This window comes from Tursiops truncatus, chromosome 5 (genome assembly GCF_011762595.2).
Source record: "Tursiops truncatus isolate mTurTru1 chromosome 5, mTurTru1.mat.Y, whole genome shotgun sequence".
Lineage (NCBI taxonomy): Eukaryota > Metazoa > Chordata > Mammalia > Artiodactyla > Delphinidae > Tursiops > Tursiops truncatus.
Window position 1 is genome coordinate 14,036,269 of NC_047038.1, and position 15,863 is coordinate 14,052,131.

At 38.1% G+C, this 15,863-nt stretch overlaps 2 protein-coding genes across 9 annotated transcripts in view; one reads left to right on the forward strand and one right to left on the reverse strand.

Annotated features, from left to right (window-relative positions):
• ABHD18 (abhydrolase domain containing 18) overlaps positions 1-15,020 on the reverse strand; it is a 34,901-nt gene extending 19,881 nt beyond the window's left edge. For 2 of the 3 annotated variants that reach the window (XM_073804849.1, XM_073804848.1), the window contains exons 1-4: positions 14,747-15,020; positions 5,399-5,507; positions 4,671-4,755; positions 818-918 (exon numbers count right to left, since the gene is read on the reverse strand). In XM_073804849.1, coding sequence (XP_073660950.1) covers positions 818-918; positions 4,671-4,755; positions 5,399-5,490 — 278 coding nt within the window. In that variant the 5' untranslated portion in view covers positions 5,491-5,507; positions 14,747-15,020. The remainder of the gene's footprint in view (positions 1-817; positions 919-4,670; positions 4,756-5,398; positions 5,508-14,746) is intronic. The other variant, XM_073804850.1, reaches the window with a different exon arrangement.
• A 123-nt stretch (positions 15,021-15,143) lies between these two features.
• Positions 15,144-15,863, forward strand: part of MFSD8 (major facilitator superfamily domain containing 8) — a 41,569-nt gene continuing 40,849 nt past the window's right edge. For 3 of the 6 annotated variants that reach the window (XM_019927908.3, XM_019927909.3, XM_019927914.3), the window contains exon 1: positions 15,147-15,299. In XM_019927908.3, coding sequence (XP_019783467.1) covers positions 15,235-15,299 — 65 coding nt within the window. In that variant the 5' untranslated portion in view covers positions 15,147-15,234. Of the gene's footprint in view, positions 15,300-15,863 lie in introns of all 6 variants that reach the window. The other 3 variants (XM_019927910.3, XM_019927911.3, XM_019927915.3) reach the window with 2 other exon arrangements.

Consider the following 15,863-nt stretch of genomic DNA (forward strand, 5'->3'; position numbering starts at 1 on the left):
GTAAAAGCAAACCACACCAGAAAAAACACAGTCTTCTCTATTTGTCGTCTTCTTATCATAGTATCTTGGTCCTCTCATTTAATGTTTTTTCCTATATGACTTCTTCTTTTTTTTATCATTGTAGTAAAATGTATATAACATAAAATTTACCATTTTTACCATTTTTAAGTGTACAGTTCAGTGACATTAAGTACACTTACATTGTTATGCAATCACTACCACCATCCATCTTCAGAACTTTTTTATCTTCCCAAACTGATTTACTTCTCCTTTCAATTTCCTTAGCAGTTGACATTTTGGAATTATTATCACAGTAGAACACTGCACTCTGTCAGCTCAAGGTTTGACCTTAGGCGGTTGTGTTCTCAGGCAACATAAACCTGAATTCTGAGCTTACTTTGCCTGGGCAAGGGAAAATATCACTACTTATCTATTGTCAATAAATTGTTGAATAGAACATAGACAAGAAAATTTAGGATGGTTTAATGATTATATCTGTTTTGTGCTCATGAAAACTAACTCTTAATTTTCAGTCTCATAATCAAAACTACCAACGTTAACAACTCTGCTTCATTTAGCATTCCCAGCACTGTGCTGCTTCTTGAAATTTTGAAGATTAAGCTGATAACTTAAGTTCAAATGTATACTAAAACTCTGTATTTTTACTCCGTCCCACCCCACATTTAATGGAAAAATGCTAAATAATTATTGCAATTAATAATAAGTAATTTGAAATATTATGGCATTGATATTATTGTAATTGTATAAGTGAACGTAAACAACCTACTGCTTTAACTTTCTGAATAAAAATACTTACCTTGCAATAACAGATTCAACTGGCATGATATCAGGCACATAGTGGGCCATGGGGGAAACAAAGTGTCCATCTAGGATCTTACAGTCTGACTGCTCTTCAATCTAAAAAAAAGCAAAACGAAGATGCATACACAAGGACAGTGGTATCTAGGTCTATCATAGATGTTTTCTGTTAAAAAGTTCTATTCAATTGTAACTTTTTTTTTAGTGCCTACTATGTATCCTTTTGCCCCATTCTGCTTTCTAAAGGCTCCTACACACATTTCATTTCCTTCTATGTTCTCTACTTGAGCCTACTTGGGAAAACAAACTATAAGTAAACCTTATTTGTACAATGATATACAATAACAAAATAAAATATTTGTTACAAGAATTCAACAATATAAAAACAATTTACAAACAAATTATAATTTACCACAATCAAATAAGGGTTGACATTATATATGTTAGAATGGCTTGTTTTCAGGTAACCTATTGATGAAATGAGTCACGTCAACACATTAAATAAGGAGAAATGTGACAGTTACATATGTAGCAAAGGCATTTACTAATATTCAACACCTAAGTTTTTTCTTCCACCTCAAATAGTTATTTTTTTTAAATAAAAAAATCTTTATCAGGCCAATAGTCAAAATTAAATTAGCAGTAAAGCATCACATATTTTCATTAAAACCAGAAACAAAAAACTGTATTTTTAGAAGCTAAATATATCAACCTCTTTAAAAAACACAAATACTAACCAGTTGTTTCAGCATCATTTATTAAATAATCCACACTTTCTTTGCAAATGACTTAAAATACTACTTTATCATGAAGTAACTTTCCATAAATTTTTTTGTAAAATTATTTTTTGGAAAATAATTTTACAAATTATTTTCAATCATTTATCAGGTCTCATTAGCATATCATTTATTTCTAAACCAGTGTCAGGCTGTGCTGATCATACTGTGCCTTACAATACCCATTGATATATGACTGACATAGTTTTTACTTACCACTCTTCCTTTTCAAGTATTCCTGATCTGGCTGTACTTCCCAAATATATATTTGAGTTCTTCCCAAAATAATTTTAGGATCCTTTTATGGATCTTAGCACTAAACTGAAGATTTTAATTGGGATTGCATTGCATTTTAATGGTAAGGAGACCTAACGTGTATAATACGAAATTTTTAATCCAGGAAGTGTTTACATTTTAGACATCTTTGTGCCTCCTACAGTTTTTTTTTTTTTTTTTTTGCGGTATGCGGGCCTCTCACTGTTGTGGCCTCTCCTGTTGCAGAGAACAGGCTCTGGACGTGCAGGCTCAGCGGCCATGGCTCACGGGCCCAGCCGCTCTGCGGCATGTGGGATCTTCCCAGACCGGGGCACGAACCTGCGTCCCCTGCATCGGTAGGCGGACTCTCAACCACTGCGCCACCAGGGAAGCCCCCTCCTACAGTTTTAAAGTTTTCTTTTATCTATTTTAGAAGAATTATTTGACAAAGCAGGCAGCACAAACTAATGTGAAAGGGAATAATAATTCAACAAATAGTGTTGGGATAAATGGCAATTTGGTAAGAAAAAAACACTTTCAGAGCCATATATAAGACAGATTTAAAAATTAATCAAGCTACAACTCAACACTAAAAAGAGGAATAACCCAATTAAAAATGGGCAAGGTTTCACAGATATTTCTCAAAAGAAGATATACAAATGGCCAATAAGTACATGAAAGGATGCTCAACATCACAGTCATTAGGGAAAGACATATCAAAATCACAATAAAATTATACTTCACACCCACTAGGAAGGCTAGGGCAAGTAGAAATATTAGTAAGAACGTGGAGAAATTGAAAGCATTATACACCGCTTGTGGAAAAGTAAAATGGTGCACTTTGGAAAACAGTTGACAGTTTGTTAAAAATTTAAGCATACAGTTACCATGTGACTGAGCAATTCCACTCCTAGATATATACCCAAGGGAACTGAAAAAAATATATCCACAAGAACACTAGTACATGAATATTCATAGCATTATTATTCATAACAGTTAAAAAGTAGAAACAACTCAGGACTTCCCTAGTGGTCCAGTGGTAAAGAATCCGCCTTGCAATGCAGGGGATGCAGATTTGATCCCTGGTCAGGGAACTAAGATCCCGCATGCCGCGGGGCAACTAAACTTGCGCACCACAACTACTAAGTTTGCACACCTCAACTAGAGAGAAGCCCGGGTGCCGCAAACTACAGAGTCCACACACTCTGGAGCCACAACTACAGAGCCCATGCACCCTGGAGCCTGCGTGTCACAACTAGAGAAGGGAAAACCCGTACGCCACAACTAGAGAGAAGCCCTCGTGCCACAACAAAAGATCCCACATGCCTCAACGAAGATCCCATGTGCCGCAACTAAGACCTGATGGAGCCAAAAAAAAAAGTAGAAACTCAAATGCCCATCAACTGAATAATGGATAAACAAAATGTTGTACATATACACAATGGGATATTATTTAGCCATAAAAAAGAATGAAGCAGTGGTACATGGTACAACATGGATGAACCTTAAAAATTTGCTAAGTGAAATAAGCCAGAAACAAAAGGCCACATGTTGGATGATTCCATTTATATGAAATTTCCAGAATGGGTGAATCCACAGAGACAACAGATGAGTGATTATCAGCAGGTCGGAGGCTGGGGAAGTGGGAGGTAACAGCTAATGGGTACAGGGTTTCTTTTGGGGGCAATAAAAATGTTCTGGAATTAGATAGTGATAGTTGCACATCTTGGAAATGTAATAATAAAAAACAACAACACTGAATTGTACATTTTAAAAGGTTAATTTTTCTGTATTTGAATTATATCTCAATCTTTAAAAACCGAGAGTGAGAGAGCAAGAGAGAGAAGGTGGGGAGAGGAAGGATATCTGTAAGAAAGCATTCTAAAATCCTAACAGTAATTCCTCCTTGGGAGGAAAATGGAATTAGGAGGTGGAAAGTGGCATAAATTACAGTTTTGATCTTTACTTGGTATGTTTTAAATTTGTTCAAGCCTACGATTTTTTAATAGGAAAAAAACAGAGAAAATGGAAATATTTAGGAAAATTTGAGGGAGAAATGTTCTAAATCCAGAAGATACAAAAGGAACAGCTATGTGGTATAGAGGAGGGATTTCCAATTTATAAGATCCTGTTTTTAGCAGTGAAAGTCTTTTGAAAAATAAATCTGCTAAAGACATCCAATATATAAATGCAACAAAAGTAGAGTTACTGTGGTTGAAGGCCATGAGGGATGTGAAGCCTACCCAGCTGCAGGCCCTCCCCTACAGCGCTTCAAGTATCCAATTACATAAGCCTAGAAGTGTTTTACAGGAAAACATGGCTGCTTAAAAACAAAATTATTTCAAATATATTTTCTCATATTCTCTAATTTTATAGCATTTTCTTTCTACCCTTCTCTCAGCAATTAACTATATCCCATAACATTTCCCTGATGTTATTTAACAGTTGTTTTGCTAGTAACTTCTCATGTGCTGATTCTCTCAGTAGAGTACTTCCCTGTATTACTTGTAATTCTTCTGAATGTTGAATAATTTAACTCTCTTGAGCCTAAAGATAAAAGATGAGGCTCAAAAAGATCCATCCCTAAATATTTTCTTGTATTTAGTTAAGTATTAAACATATGCTCCCATATAAACATGCATATAGTTACTATAAGCATTCAGTTAGGGTACATAATAGCATTTAAAAAATATTAAATGAAAAATCTATATTGTACTCATGTTTTAGAGTTTATTATTATACTCCAACATTCAGCCCACTCTTGCCACACAGTTATATAAAACCTGAATTTCTATAATTGCATTTCTTTCATCTGAATACCTTATCGATGTATATTGGATAATCACTTGAAACCAGATTCTGACATCTTTCTCGATTTCCAATAATCTTTCTGAATTCAAAGAGTCTATTATGGGAAGGGGGGGAAAAAAGAAAAAACTTCAGTATTCCCATTATATTGAGACTGATGAAAAGTAATTAAAAATTAGCAAGTCCAGTTCATAAACTATGTTAAAATTTAATTTTAATAATTAAAGAAAAAATTAGGCTTTGATTTTTTTCAAGCTTGACATTTTGTCTCAGAAAAAACATGAGAAATATCATTGCTCCAAAAGTAATTAACATATTCAAGACTCAAAATTAAAGGCACAAATCCCTAAAATTATTTTTCACAAGTTCAAATACTTCCATGAGCTACACTATATCACAGTTTCACAGTCGTTACAAATTCAAGTTACCCAAGAAAGTTTAGTCCCTGAAATCTGTAATGGATAAAAAATTACCAAAGTTAAAAATCTGTGTCTGAGAACTCTTTATTTTTAAGTCTGAATTACTTTTAAAATAGTTCAATTTATGATTATATGGGTTAAAACTTAAGAGCAATAATTAGATAAAAGAGAAAAGGAAATAATTTCTTTCTTATATAGTAGTTAATGCTTAATTTACCAATCACTTTATATTTATAGTAAAGGACTTTGTAACTGAAATGAAGTTTCAAATGTTTACTAAAACAACAAATTTAGAAGAGGCATTCAGAAAAAAAGGCTTACCTTTTGAGATCCTCTGGCCTTCCCCATCCTCTGATAAAAAGTTTTGTAAGGAGAAGTCTCCGATATAGAATATCTAACTTGCTCACACCCATTAGCAGCAAACAAACATCTATAAAACAAAAATTTAAATGACTTTAAAACATTTTATTTTACTCGGCAGGTCAACTTTCTAACCACCTCTACAAATATCAGGTAAAAATTAAACGTTGATCTACTCTCTTGGCAACTTTTAAATACACAACACAGTATTGTTAACTATAATTACCATGCTGTACATTATATCCCCACGACTTATTTATCTTAGAGATCTTAAAAGTACTCATTACAAGAAAAAAAACTGTAACTATGAGAGGTGATGGATGTTAACTAAACTCATTCTGGTAAACACATCACAGTATACACATATATCAGGTCATTATGTGATATACTTTAAAATAATACAACATTATCAATTATATCTCAATAAAACTGGGGGAAAATTTAAAAATGAGATTAAACTAGAACTTTGAATGTATTCTCTTGGAAATAAGATACAAGATACAGGAAAAAGCACTCGGATGAAAGTAGAGAAGAATTAGAGCCCTGAGCTACAGTAAACTCTGAATTCCTCTAGGGCAGGACCTTCCCATCCTCAGTACAGTGACTGACAGTAAATATTCAATATTTGTTGAATAGGAGTGGCTAATACCTATGTAGTACTATTTTATCTGCCAGACACCATTTAAAAACTACACACACACATACACACACACACACACACACACGTACGTTCTTGCTTAAACATCCCAACAATCTTATGAAGATATAGTACCCCAAGACAAGGAAACTGAGGCACAGAGAGGATATGATTTACTTAAGGTCACACAACAAGTGGGGGGCAGACCTAAGACTGAATCTCAGGCACATGGCTGAAGATCTGCTATACTACACTGCCTGTCTTCTACTCTACAGTGCATGAAAATTAATCAGTAATTTTAGTAGTAATTAATCAGTGCTACTACTACTTACGTACCACTTATCTACCTTTCCCAAACATTTCTAAAGTTTTAAAGAAAATCTGCCTCCGTCTTTTCAAACTGAATGGTGTAGTTTTGATTTCCAGGCAAAACCTGATTCAGGTTCAGGGTTTATTCTACTTAGAAAAATGGAAAATGGAAATTTGCAGCTCCATCAGTGAGCTTTAATAAGGGCTTATCTATTACTTTGAATGCTTTTTGGGGAACCACCATTTATGTCATATTTTTACTCTTTGATTTGTAACAAACTACAACTTTAACTTAATGCTCTTCTTTGTTTGCATAAGTGTACGATCTAATCCACCATCAATCGGACTGGCACTTTATTATTTTTATGACTGGACCAGCAAAACCAAATCATTCATACTGCCTCTTACGATTCTCAGGACCAAGAATAAACATTTACTAGATAATATACTTGTCAGGCCAGCGGTCCCCAACCTTTTTGGCACCAGCGACCGGGTTCGTGGAAGAGTTTCTCCACGCACGGACAGCGGGAGAAAGGGTTCAGGCGGTACTGTGAGCCATGGGGAGCGGCAGATGAAGCTTTGCTTGCTGGCCCGCCGCTCACCTCCTGCTGTGCGGCCTGGTTCCTAACAGGCTTCAGACCAGTACCGGTTCGCAGCCCAGGCGTTGGGGACCCCTGTGTTAGGCAATACAATCAATAGCCAGAGTATAGTATCTAGTATTTTTTGAAACTGCCCACCTCTCTTTTTCCCCAATTTCCACGTGTTATTCATTTTTTATTCTTGATTAAATTTGCTTTTTGCATAATAATGCTAGGAAAAAACCCATAATGCATATCCATCTCTGTTTATTACACTATTCATATCTACTACTATAAGTAAACAAACTGGTATTCTGATTACTAGATTCCTATGAATTATCATTAATCAGTTCACCATAGCTCAGCCATTATTGGATGGCCTAAATGTAAGTTTCTGAATTTTTAAGAATGAGTATTACTTTTTTCATTCATGCAACAGTATTTATTAAGTGCTTACTATATGCCAAGAATTATTTTAGGTCCTGTGCTACAAGATGATCAAGGCACGTTCTTCCTCTCATGGATCTTATACTTCAGGGAAAGAAAACAAATTATTTTTAGGAAAAAAAGTAAGCAAGACTAGATGATGACAACATTATTATCATAATATAACAAGACAACATGATAAAGACCAGAGGGCTCCTTTGATGGTCAAAAAAAGCCTCACTTAACCAAAGAGGTAACATTTAAACCAAGACCTACATGACGAAAAAGAGCTGCCAAACATTTAAACTGCAAATCTCATTAAAATCATATAAGTTCTGAAGTCTATTCATGTACTATGTTCCAATGAAATTTGTTAAAAACTATCTAGTTAGTGAATAAGGCACAGGAACAGATAATTTATACAAGAAGAAAGGCAAGTGACAGTGATCACATATTCTCTTCTTCATTTTCTAGTTGAAAAATATTCACTGTATGGGCTTCCCTGGTGGCGCAGTGGTTGAGAGTCCGCCTGCCGATGCAGGGGACACAGGTTCCTGCCCCGGTCCGGGAAGATCCCACATGCCACGGAGCGGCTGGGCCCGTGAGTCTTGGCCGCTGAGTCTGAGCATCCGGAGCCTGTGCTCCGCAACGGGAGAGGCCACAACAGTGAGAGGCCCGCGTACCACAGGGAAAAAAAAAAAAATACAGAGTAAAGTTAAGAAGTGTCTCTTCATTTCTGCTAAGCTTCCTCTCCTTCCAAAAGGTAACTGCTATTAATGCTGTACTCTTGTGACCACTTGTTCTATCCATTTATATACATACACATATTTTAGGGATTTTGGTGTGTGTGTGTGGTTTTTCTTTAGTGATTTTATTTTTAAAAAGATTTATTTATTATTTATTTAATTTATTTTTGGCTGTGTTGGGTCTTATTTGCAGCACGCGGGATCTTTGTTGAAGCGTGCAGGGTCTTCATTGTGGTGTGCGGGTTTCTCTCTCGTTGCAGCATGCGGGTTTGGGGTTTTCTCTTCTCTAGTTGTGGCACACAGGTTCCAGGGCACGTGGGTTCTGTAGTTTGCAGCATGCAAGCAGTAGTTGAGGCGTGCGAGCTCAGTAGTTGTGGCACCTGGGCTTAGTTGCCCTGAGGCACGTGGGATCTTAGTTCCCTGACCAGGGATCGAACCCACGCCCCCTGCATTGCAAGATGGATTCTTTACCACTGGACCACCAGGGAAGGCCTGGTGTGTTTCTTTAAACACAGAATAGATCAACTACAGTATTTGTATTTTTTGACATTTCTTCCTCACCCTGATTATTTATAAATATCTGCAAAGCCCTTTCAATTTCAGGATATACAGGCCTACCTCATTTTTTCTATTAATGGGTGAGTTTAACCTATTTATATATTTTTATTATGATGATAATTTTTCTATTTTTTTGTTTTATTGACTTCAGTATTTTTTAATTATTCATATTTGTTTTACATTTGAGTGTATGTACATTTGAAAGTGATACATTTAAGATGCAATATATCATAACAGCTAAAAGCATATACTCTAGAGGCAAACTCCCTTGGTTGAATCCTTTACTATGTGACTTTGAGCAAGTCACTTATCCTTTCTGTAACCCATCTGTAAAACAGGGATAATGACAGTACTTACCTCAGATTGGTGTGAGAAATAAATGAGTTACTATACTTGAAGCACTTAAACAGCACTTTGCAAATTTAAGTGCTATACTAACTAATAATAGCAACATTATTATTGATTATCCTTATAACTATTTAATACTCAAACCTGTATTTCCATGTTCTATATAATATTTATTAACTCCTGATGATAACTAATGAAAGATATATTTGATCCCTTCTCCCCACCACCCAATTTTAGTTGATATTTTTTTACTGCTTATCTTTATAACTTTAAGTATACTAATATCTCTAATCCTTAAATGATAGCTCTATAACTGATTGTGAAAGCTGAGGAAATCTGTATACTTTTTTTTTTAAGAAGAAAAATTTTATTTCAAACAGGTTCAGTGGTATGTGTGCTACAGCAAAGGCTGATTGTAGCAGTTTCCTTTCAAACCTGCACTGATGTATAAATTAGACATTATTTGGGAATGATTAATTTCTGGTAAAATGTAGATTTAATCCAACATTACACCAATTTTTACATTTATTGTAGACCCTATTTTAGTACTAGAGGTTAAATTTTCATCACCAAAAAATGAGAATATCCTTACAGCTACTTCTAAGGTAATGAGCTGTGAAATTAATTCCTCACTATTGCTTTGAAAATATACCCCTAGGTTGTTAAGAGAAATTCCGACTTCATCCAAATCTGTTATTTAATTCTTCAGTCATCATCTACTGTTGGCTTGATTGTCACTCCTCTTCTTATTTGACCCCAACCAATTAAACGCCAGTGTTTCTCAACTCTTCGGCTAAGGGCAATTTTTTCTCCTGATTCTGTGCACACAGGATTGGTCAAAACGATTTTGCCCAAATCAGCCTTGACTGCACTAACTCTTCCTTCTGTCGACAGGGATCCTATGTTCACCATAAGTACTTCATTCTTAGACAGCTTTTGCACTTTTGCTGCTTTCTTGTCTCCTTCAGTGAGTACACCTAGAAGCCGTCTAAGCAGGAAACAGGAAATTTCCAATTCTGTGAAGACCTCAGGTAAAGCTCCAACTGCACCAAGTACCTGCCCCACCATTCCGTCAGCCTGGCACAAAGCGTGATCAATATATATATATATTTTTTTTGCGGTACGCGGGCCCCTCACTGATGTGGCCTCTCCCGCCGCGGAGCACAGGCTCCGGACGCGCTGGGCTCACGGGCCCAGCCGCTCTGCGGCATGTGGGATCCTCCCGGACCAGGGCACGAACCCGTGTCCGCTGCATTGGCAGGCGGACTCTCAACCACTGCGCCACCAGGGAAGCCCTACTTAGTTCTTCTGAGTTGTTCTAGCAAATTATTGATCCAAGGGGGTTACAGGAAGCCCCAAATCTGTAGCCAAGTCAGTCAAAAGTCTGGCTGGCATCAGAAGCAATGGCATCTGGAGAACTGAACCTTTAACTGGTGGGATCTGCACTGACTCCTGTAGTGTTAATCTATGGGTGATTAATATCACCCATAGATTAACTCAATAGAGTTCAAGTGAGTATACCCAGCTGTGGTAGAAATGGAACAGTTTATTCTTTACCCAAATAGCAAAATTCTTAATTAGTGTTCTGTATTTCAAATAAGAGACCAACTCTTTTTATATATTAAGATATGCAACTCTATTCAGGGGGTTTCTAGAGCATAAGGAAAAAATTCCGAGTGATGAATGATGATTTTAATTTTTTACTCTTTGTGAAACTGTGCAACTCAGATTGGGACTTGAACTCATGGGCCAGGGCTTGAACCCAGCCAAAACCCAGACTGGGACTCGAACCCACAGTCTTTTAACTGAGATCACACACCTGGTCTCAGGACTTAATGAAGCTCAGGTTCTTGATGTCTCATTGCAGAAAGAATTCAGGGAGAGACAAAGTGAAAGGTAAAAAGTGGATTTATTTAGAGAGAAACACAATCCACAGAGTGTGGGCCATCTCAGAAGGTGAGAAAGGCACCAGGGTACCGGCTTGTCAGTTTTTATAAGGGTAGGTAATTCCATAGGCTAGTGAGTGGGAGGAGTATTCCAGCTATTTTGGGGAAGGGGTGGGAATTTCCAGAAAGTGGGCCACTACCTACTTTTTGACCTTTATGGTCGGCCTTGGAACTGTCATGGTGCCTGTGGGTGTGTCATTTAGCTTGCTGATGTGTTAAAATGAGCGTATCCTGAGGTTTAAGGTCTAGCGGAAGTCGACTAGTCTGCCATCTTGGACCTATTTGGTTCTAATCAGTTTATGTCCTGTCCTCAGGCTCTGTCATTCTTTTAAAGGTTGTGCCCTGCCCCCTTCCCTCCTGTTTCACTTGGGTCTTTCTGGAATTGTTCAAAAAATAGCACTGATACATTTTCATGTACATTTATTAAACTGCAGGAGAACAACGGCATGTCATTACAAGACAGGACTTCATTATCTTTTGCAAGTATTATAGACTACTTATTTTCTCTACAGTGGTAGGAAAAGAATGGGGGGCCAATATCTTCCCTTGTAACATCCACAGCTTCAAAAGCAATATGCATATTCCATGTTAGTGTAAAAAACAACAAAATTCTAACACTCATGTTTTACAGTAAGAAGAAAAGTACTAAACTATTCATGAGACAACCCATTTTTCTACACAGTATTCTTCTGGGGTGGTAATAGATAAACAAGCTAAGACAAACATGCAAAAGTACAAAGTTGCCAGAGAACAGGAAAAGACCTGAGAAAAATGAACTCTTCAAGTATTTTGTAACGTTCTATATTTATTAGGTGCCTAAATTGTTTAGGCATTTCTAATTTTCAACCCTATACTAGGAAAGATGCTGAATCACTTTAATTTCATGTAACATAGGCCATAAGGGTCAGCACTCCAAATCTAGAGCCAGCATTTTCCTTGCTACATTTACCTGACAGTAAACAACTGACCAATCATGAACAGAAAGCAAATCAAACACACACATGGCTTATGATAATCTTCGTTCTGGGAGTCTGGGGTTACACAGATCTTCTTAAATCCCATTTCAGCCCCAAGAATGATATAAAATACCAGGTTTTCTGGGATGCTCTAAACATGTAGGTCTTTCTAGGCAGGGCTAACTGCTATCCAGTGCCACCATGAACAGATAATAATCCAAGCCCAGGGTAAAGATAACTCCAATATACCAAGAGGAGGCCCCATCTGGAGCCACATCAGATACTTTTTAAAGTCCCCACATTAAGCTGAACTGACACCAGTGAGCTTGTGCAGAAACAGGACCCACTTTTGCAGTGTGTATCAAGCCAAACTGACACAATTGTCATCTATACTTTTATATAGACAATGCAAAAAAGAAAAACAAAGTGAAACAAATATAGAAGTTCTAGTATAGTGCCAAGGAATGAAAAGTCTTTCTTGGAAATGAGCTCTATTGCTAAAATGACACTCAATGTCTATTTACGCCATCTAGTACTTTTACCGCCTATCACTCAAGTACTTAAGCATTTAAGTGCAACACTAATTGTTTCTGGACTTTTATCCTCATATAGTTGATACATATCTCAAAGGCATATATGAAATAAAAAAAAATACCACCATGTACAAGAACTTTACTCCACAAAAATGCAGACCTAATTTTTATCTTATAACTTCACTTTAAAATCACTTATTTTCAATGCAAGTTTAAGTAGCAACTTACAGTAGGGTTTAGATACACCAATATCCACTATTAAAATCTATTACGCTACCTCGACAAATTTAATTCCTTTCCATCTTAATTTGGAGAAGAATAAGAAAACAGGAACTTTGTTTATTTGTTTGGAGAGGTATCTATTCTAGCTGTCTATTCTATTCTAAGCAGTCACCTAAGGAAATACAACAGGTGGACTGTATCATATGCTTATGTGAAACATTTAGCAAATAATCGAATCTCTTTTCAAATTTAGTTCTTCTTTTCCATGGGCTTTGAAAGAAATAATTAGGTTTTTAAACAAATTTTTTTAATGTTTACTGTGGATGTTGTATGTTTCTAAGAAATGATTTGTTCCTTTTTTTTTTTATTGGTACAATACACAGAGCTTATTTAGATTTCACCAGTTGTACATGCATTCATCCCATGTACTTCTGCCATCTGAAGTCATCACTTGGAGGCAACAATGGAAAATAGCAGTGTCAGAAGACCTGGGTTCTTCACTAGCAGTGTGAAGGTGGCTTGAATAAGCCACCTTAAACTATAAAGAGGGAATAATAGCTGGCCTAATACATAATAGCAAATTATTTCATTTATATAAAAATTGATTACTTGTTTTGAAATATTTTAAGAGATATGGGAAAAGAATCTTGACCTTCTTTTCATAGGAAGGCTGGTGGTGAAAAGCACAGGTTTTATAGTCAGGAGTCCTGTGTTTCTTGGATTCTAGCTCTGTTGCTAATTGGAGGTGTGACCCTAGGCAAATTACTTAATCTCCATACTTTCAATTTCCTTGTATGCTTGAGACAATCCCACCTCAGAGGATTGTTGTAGGGATGAAATGAGGTAATTCAATAAGTGTTCATTCAACATATATTTATTTAGTAACCATTCTGCTTGGTGCAATACTGGTTAAAAGTTCCTTTATCAAATATACATATATATATATATATGCCATACTCTGTGCTAGGCTCCAGAGATTTAAAAGAAGCTGAAGATATAGTAAAGCAACATTATGACAAAAAAATACTAATTTTACCCATGTACCTTCTTGGAAACAATCACAGGAATCTGATATGCTTTTGTGAGCTGTTACAAACAAATTTGCAAGACTGAATCCAAGTATACAATGTCAGGTCTGGATTCAGAAGATAATTCTGAACTAGTAGAAAACACATTTCAAGTTTAGCTGTTCACCAGTGGAATGTGTCAAACAGGATACACACAAGGTCACAAACAAGACAAAGATCAGAGTGATGTCATATACCATACAACACATAACCAGTATAGTGCCTGGCATAGGATAAGTGCTCCTAAATATTGATCGAAAACAACTGAATTTGAGTCTCAACTCTGATACTTTCACACTGAGTGATTTTGGGTAAGTTATTAACTTTTCTAAGCCTTAGTTCTCTGTAAAATAGAAACGTGTCTGCTTTACCTGTCATAGAACAGTTGTGATCAAATGAAATCACATAAGAATGTATCTAGTGCTAATAAAATAGTAATTGTGACACACATGACTACTGCTACCAATTAGCTTACAAGCCTGCTTGTAGGGGTAAGACGTTAATATGTAAGCACCAGGAAAGGAGCAGCACCAAGATCTACTGAAAACAAACAAAAACAACCCAGAACATATTTTCTAAAAATGTCATTTTCCTTGTGATGAAAAGATCTGGTCATTGTCAAACTGGTGCTGTGGCTTTTCTAACCCCCAGATTACAGCAGCAGGCTCTGCTGAGTGGCATCTTGCACGGCGGAAGCTCTCAGTCCACGCAGGCGGCGGTGGGTTCGAATTTGAGGATCATCTTCATCCCAGGTCCTAATAAGGCACTACGGGTAAGGTGCCTTTGTAGTTAGCCGAGCAAGAAAACCACAGCGCGTAACCACCTCCACCTTCCACAGGGAGAAGGGACAGCCCGCCTGCCCACCTCACTCGGCCCGGGACCCCCGCATCTCCCGCCAAGCCTTGCGCTCTCAGTCCTGCCTACTGGCACGTAGGCAAGCGCGGCAAGAGGCTTGGGAAGCGCGGCTGGGACCGTCTACTTACTCAATGGCCGCTTGGTGGGCGCCTGCTGTCCAGCTGGCCGAGACTCCGAACACCGCGGCTCTCTAGCCTCTCGGGACTCGCCTCCTTTCTGAGGCCCAACCGCAGCTACAGCAACCTCTCCAGGAACTGAGAAGCGACGGGGAGCTGACAGGGAAGCTGGGGAGGAGGACGAACCCTGGGCGGGGTGGCTGTTTGGACACGCCCCCGAACCCTCCCCGGCTCTTCCGCGTCTTGTTCCTGGAGGCGGAGAGGCCCGTACCCTGGAGGAGGATAAGGACTTAGGGCCCCGCCCTTAACACTCATCATCCTCTCGGCACCGCCCCTCCTCCCGGGGGCCCCCGCCTCTGACCTGGGGTGCTCCGCCCACTCTGGTCTCTGGGCGTGCACGCGCACTTGCTGGCCTGTTTTGACAGCTTCAGGCCGCCTGGAATGGGAGGGAGCAGGAGGTATCGCGAGAGTTGGCCCCAAGCCTTGTGGGAACAGTAATTATGGCGAGCTTGGGGGTAGAGGCTGAGCAGGAGCCGCTTTTAGGCCACAGCATACCCGGAAGCAGGTGAGCGGATGTTGGGGGAAGGCCTTCTGACCCTCCTGCGCTATTGGGACTGGTCCCTTTCCCTGCATCAGGCTTTGTGGGCCGAAGGAGGGGTGTCAGGGTGGCGGGAGCCGGCGGCAGGTTGCGCGAGACTTGGAGATGCGCTTTCACTTCCGCGGGGCGCCTTGAGCCGGCGGGTTCTGTTGAAGGTGTTGAAGAAACGCAAACTGCCTCTTGTACCTTTACACCAACGCTGATGCAGCAACCAAGCCTCTGCATTTGGCCCTTTACAGAACTGATTATACGTTTCACACAGTTTTATTCGAGACTTGAAGATACCGGTCTCAGTATTCACTTAACTAATTGCCTGATAACTTCTTGATACTTTTTTGCAAGTAAACCTAAGATGACCTCCCCTTTCTCCTATGTCAAATGTATAAAGACTAATTTTTAAGCATTTAAGGGATGAAGTGTATTTTGACCCTTATTATTCTGGTTATTTTGACCCTGGAGTTGTTAGAGTTTGTTTCTTACTCTGCAGTTATGTATTTAAACCTTTAGGAAAACGAAGTTAAGTATTATTTT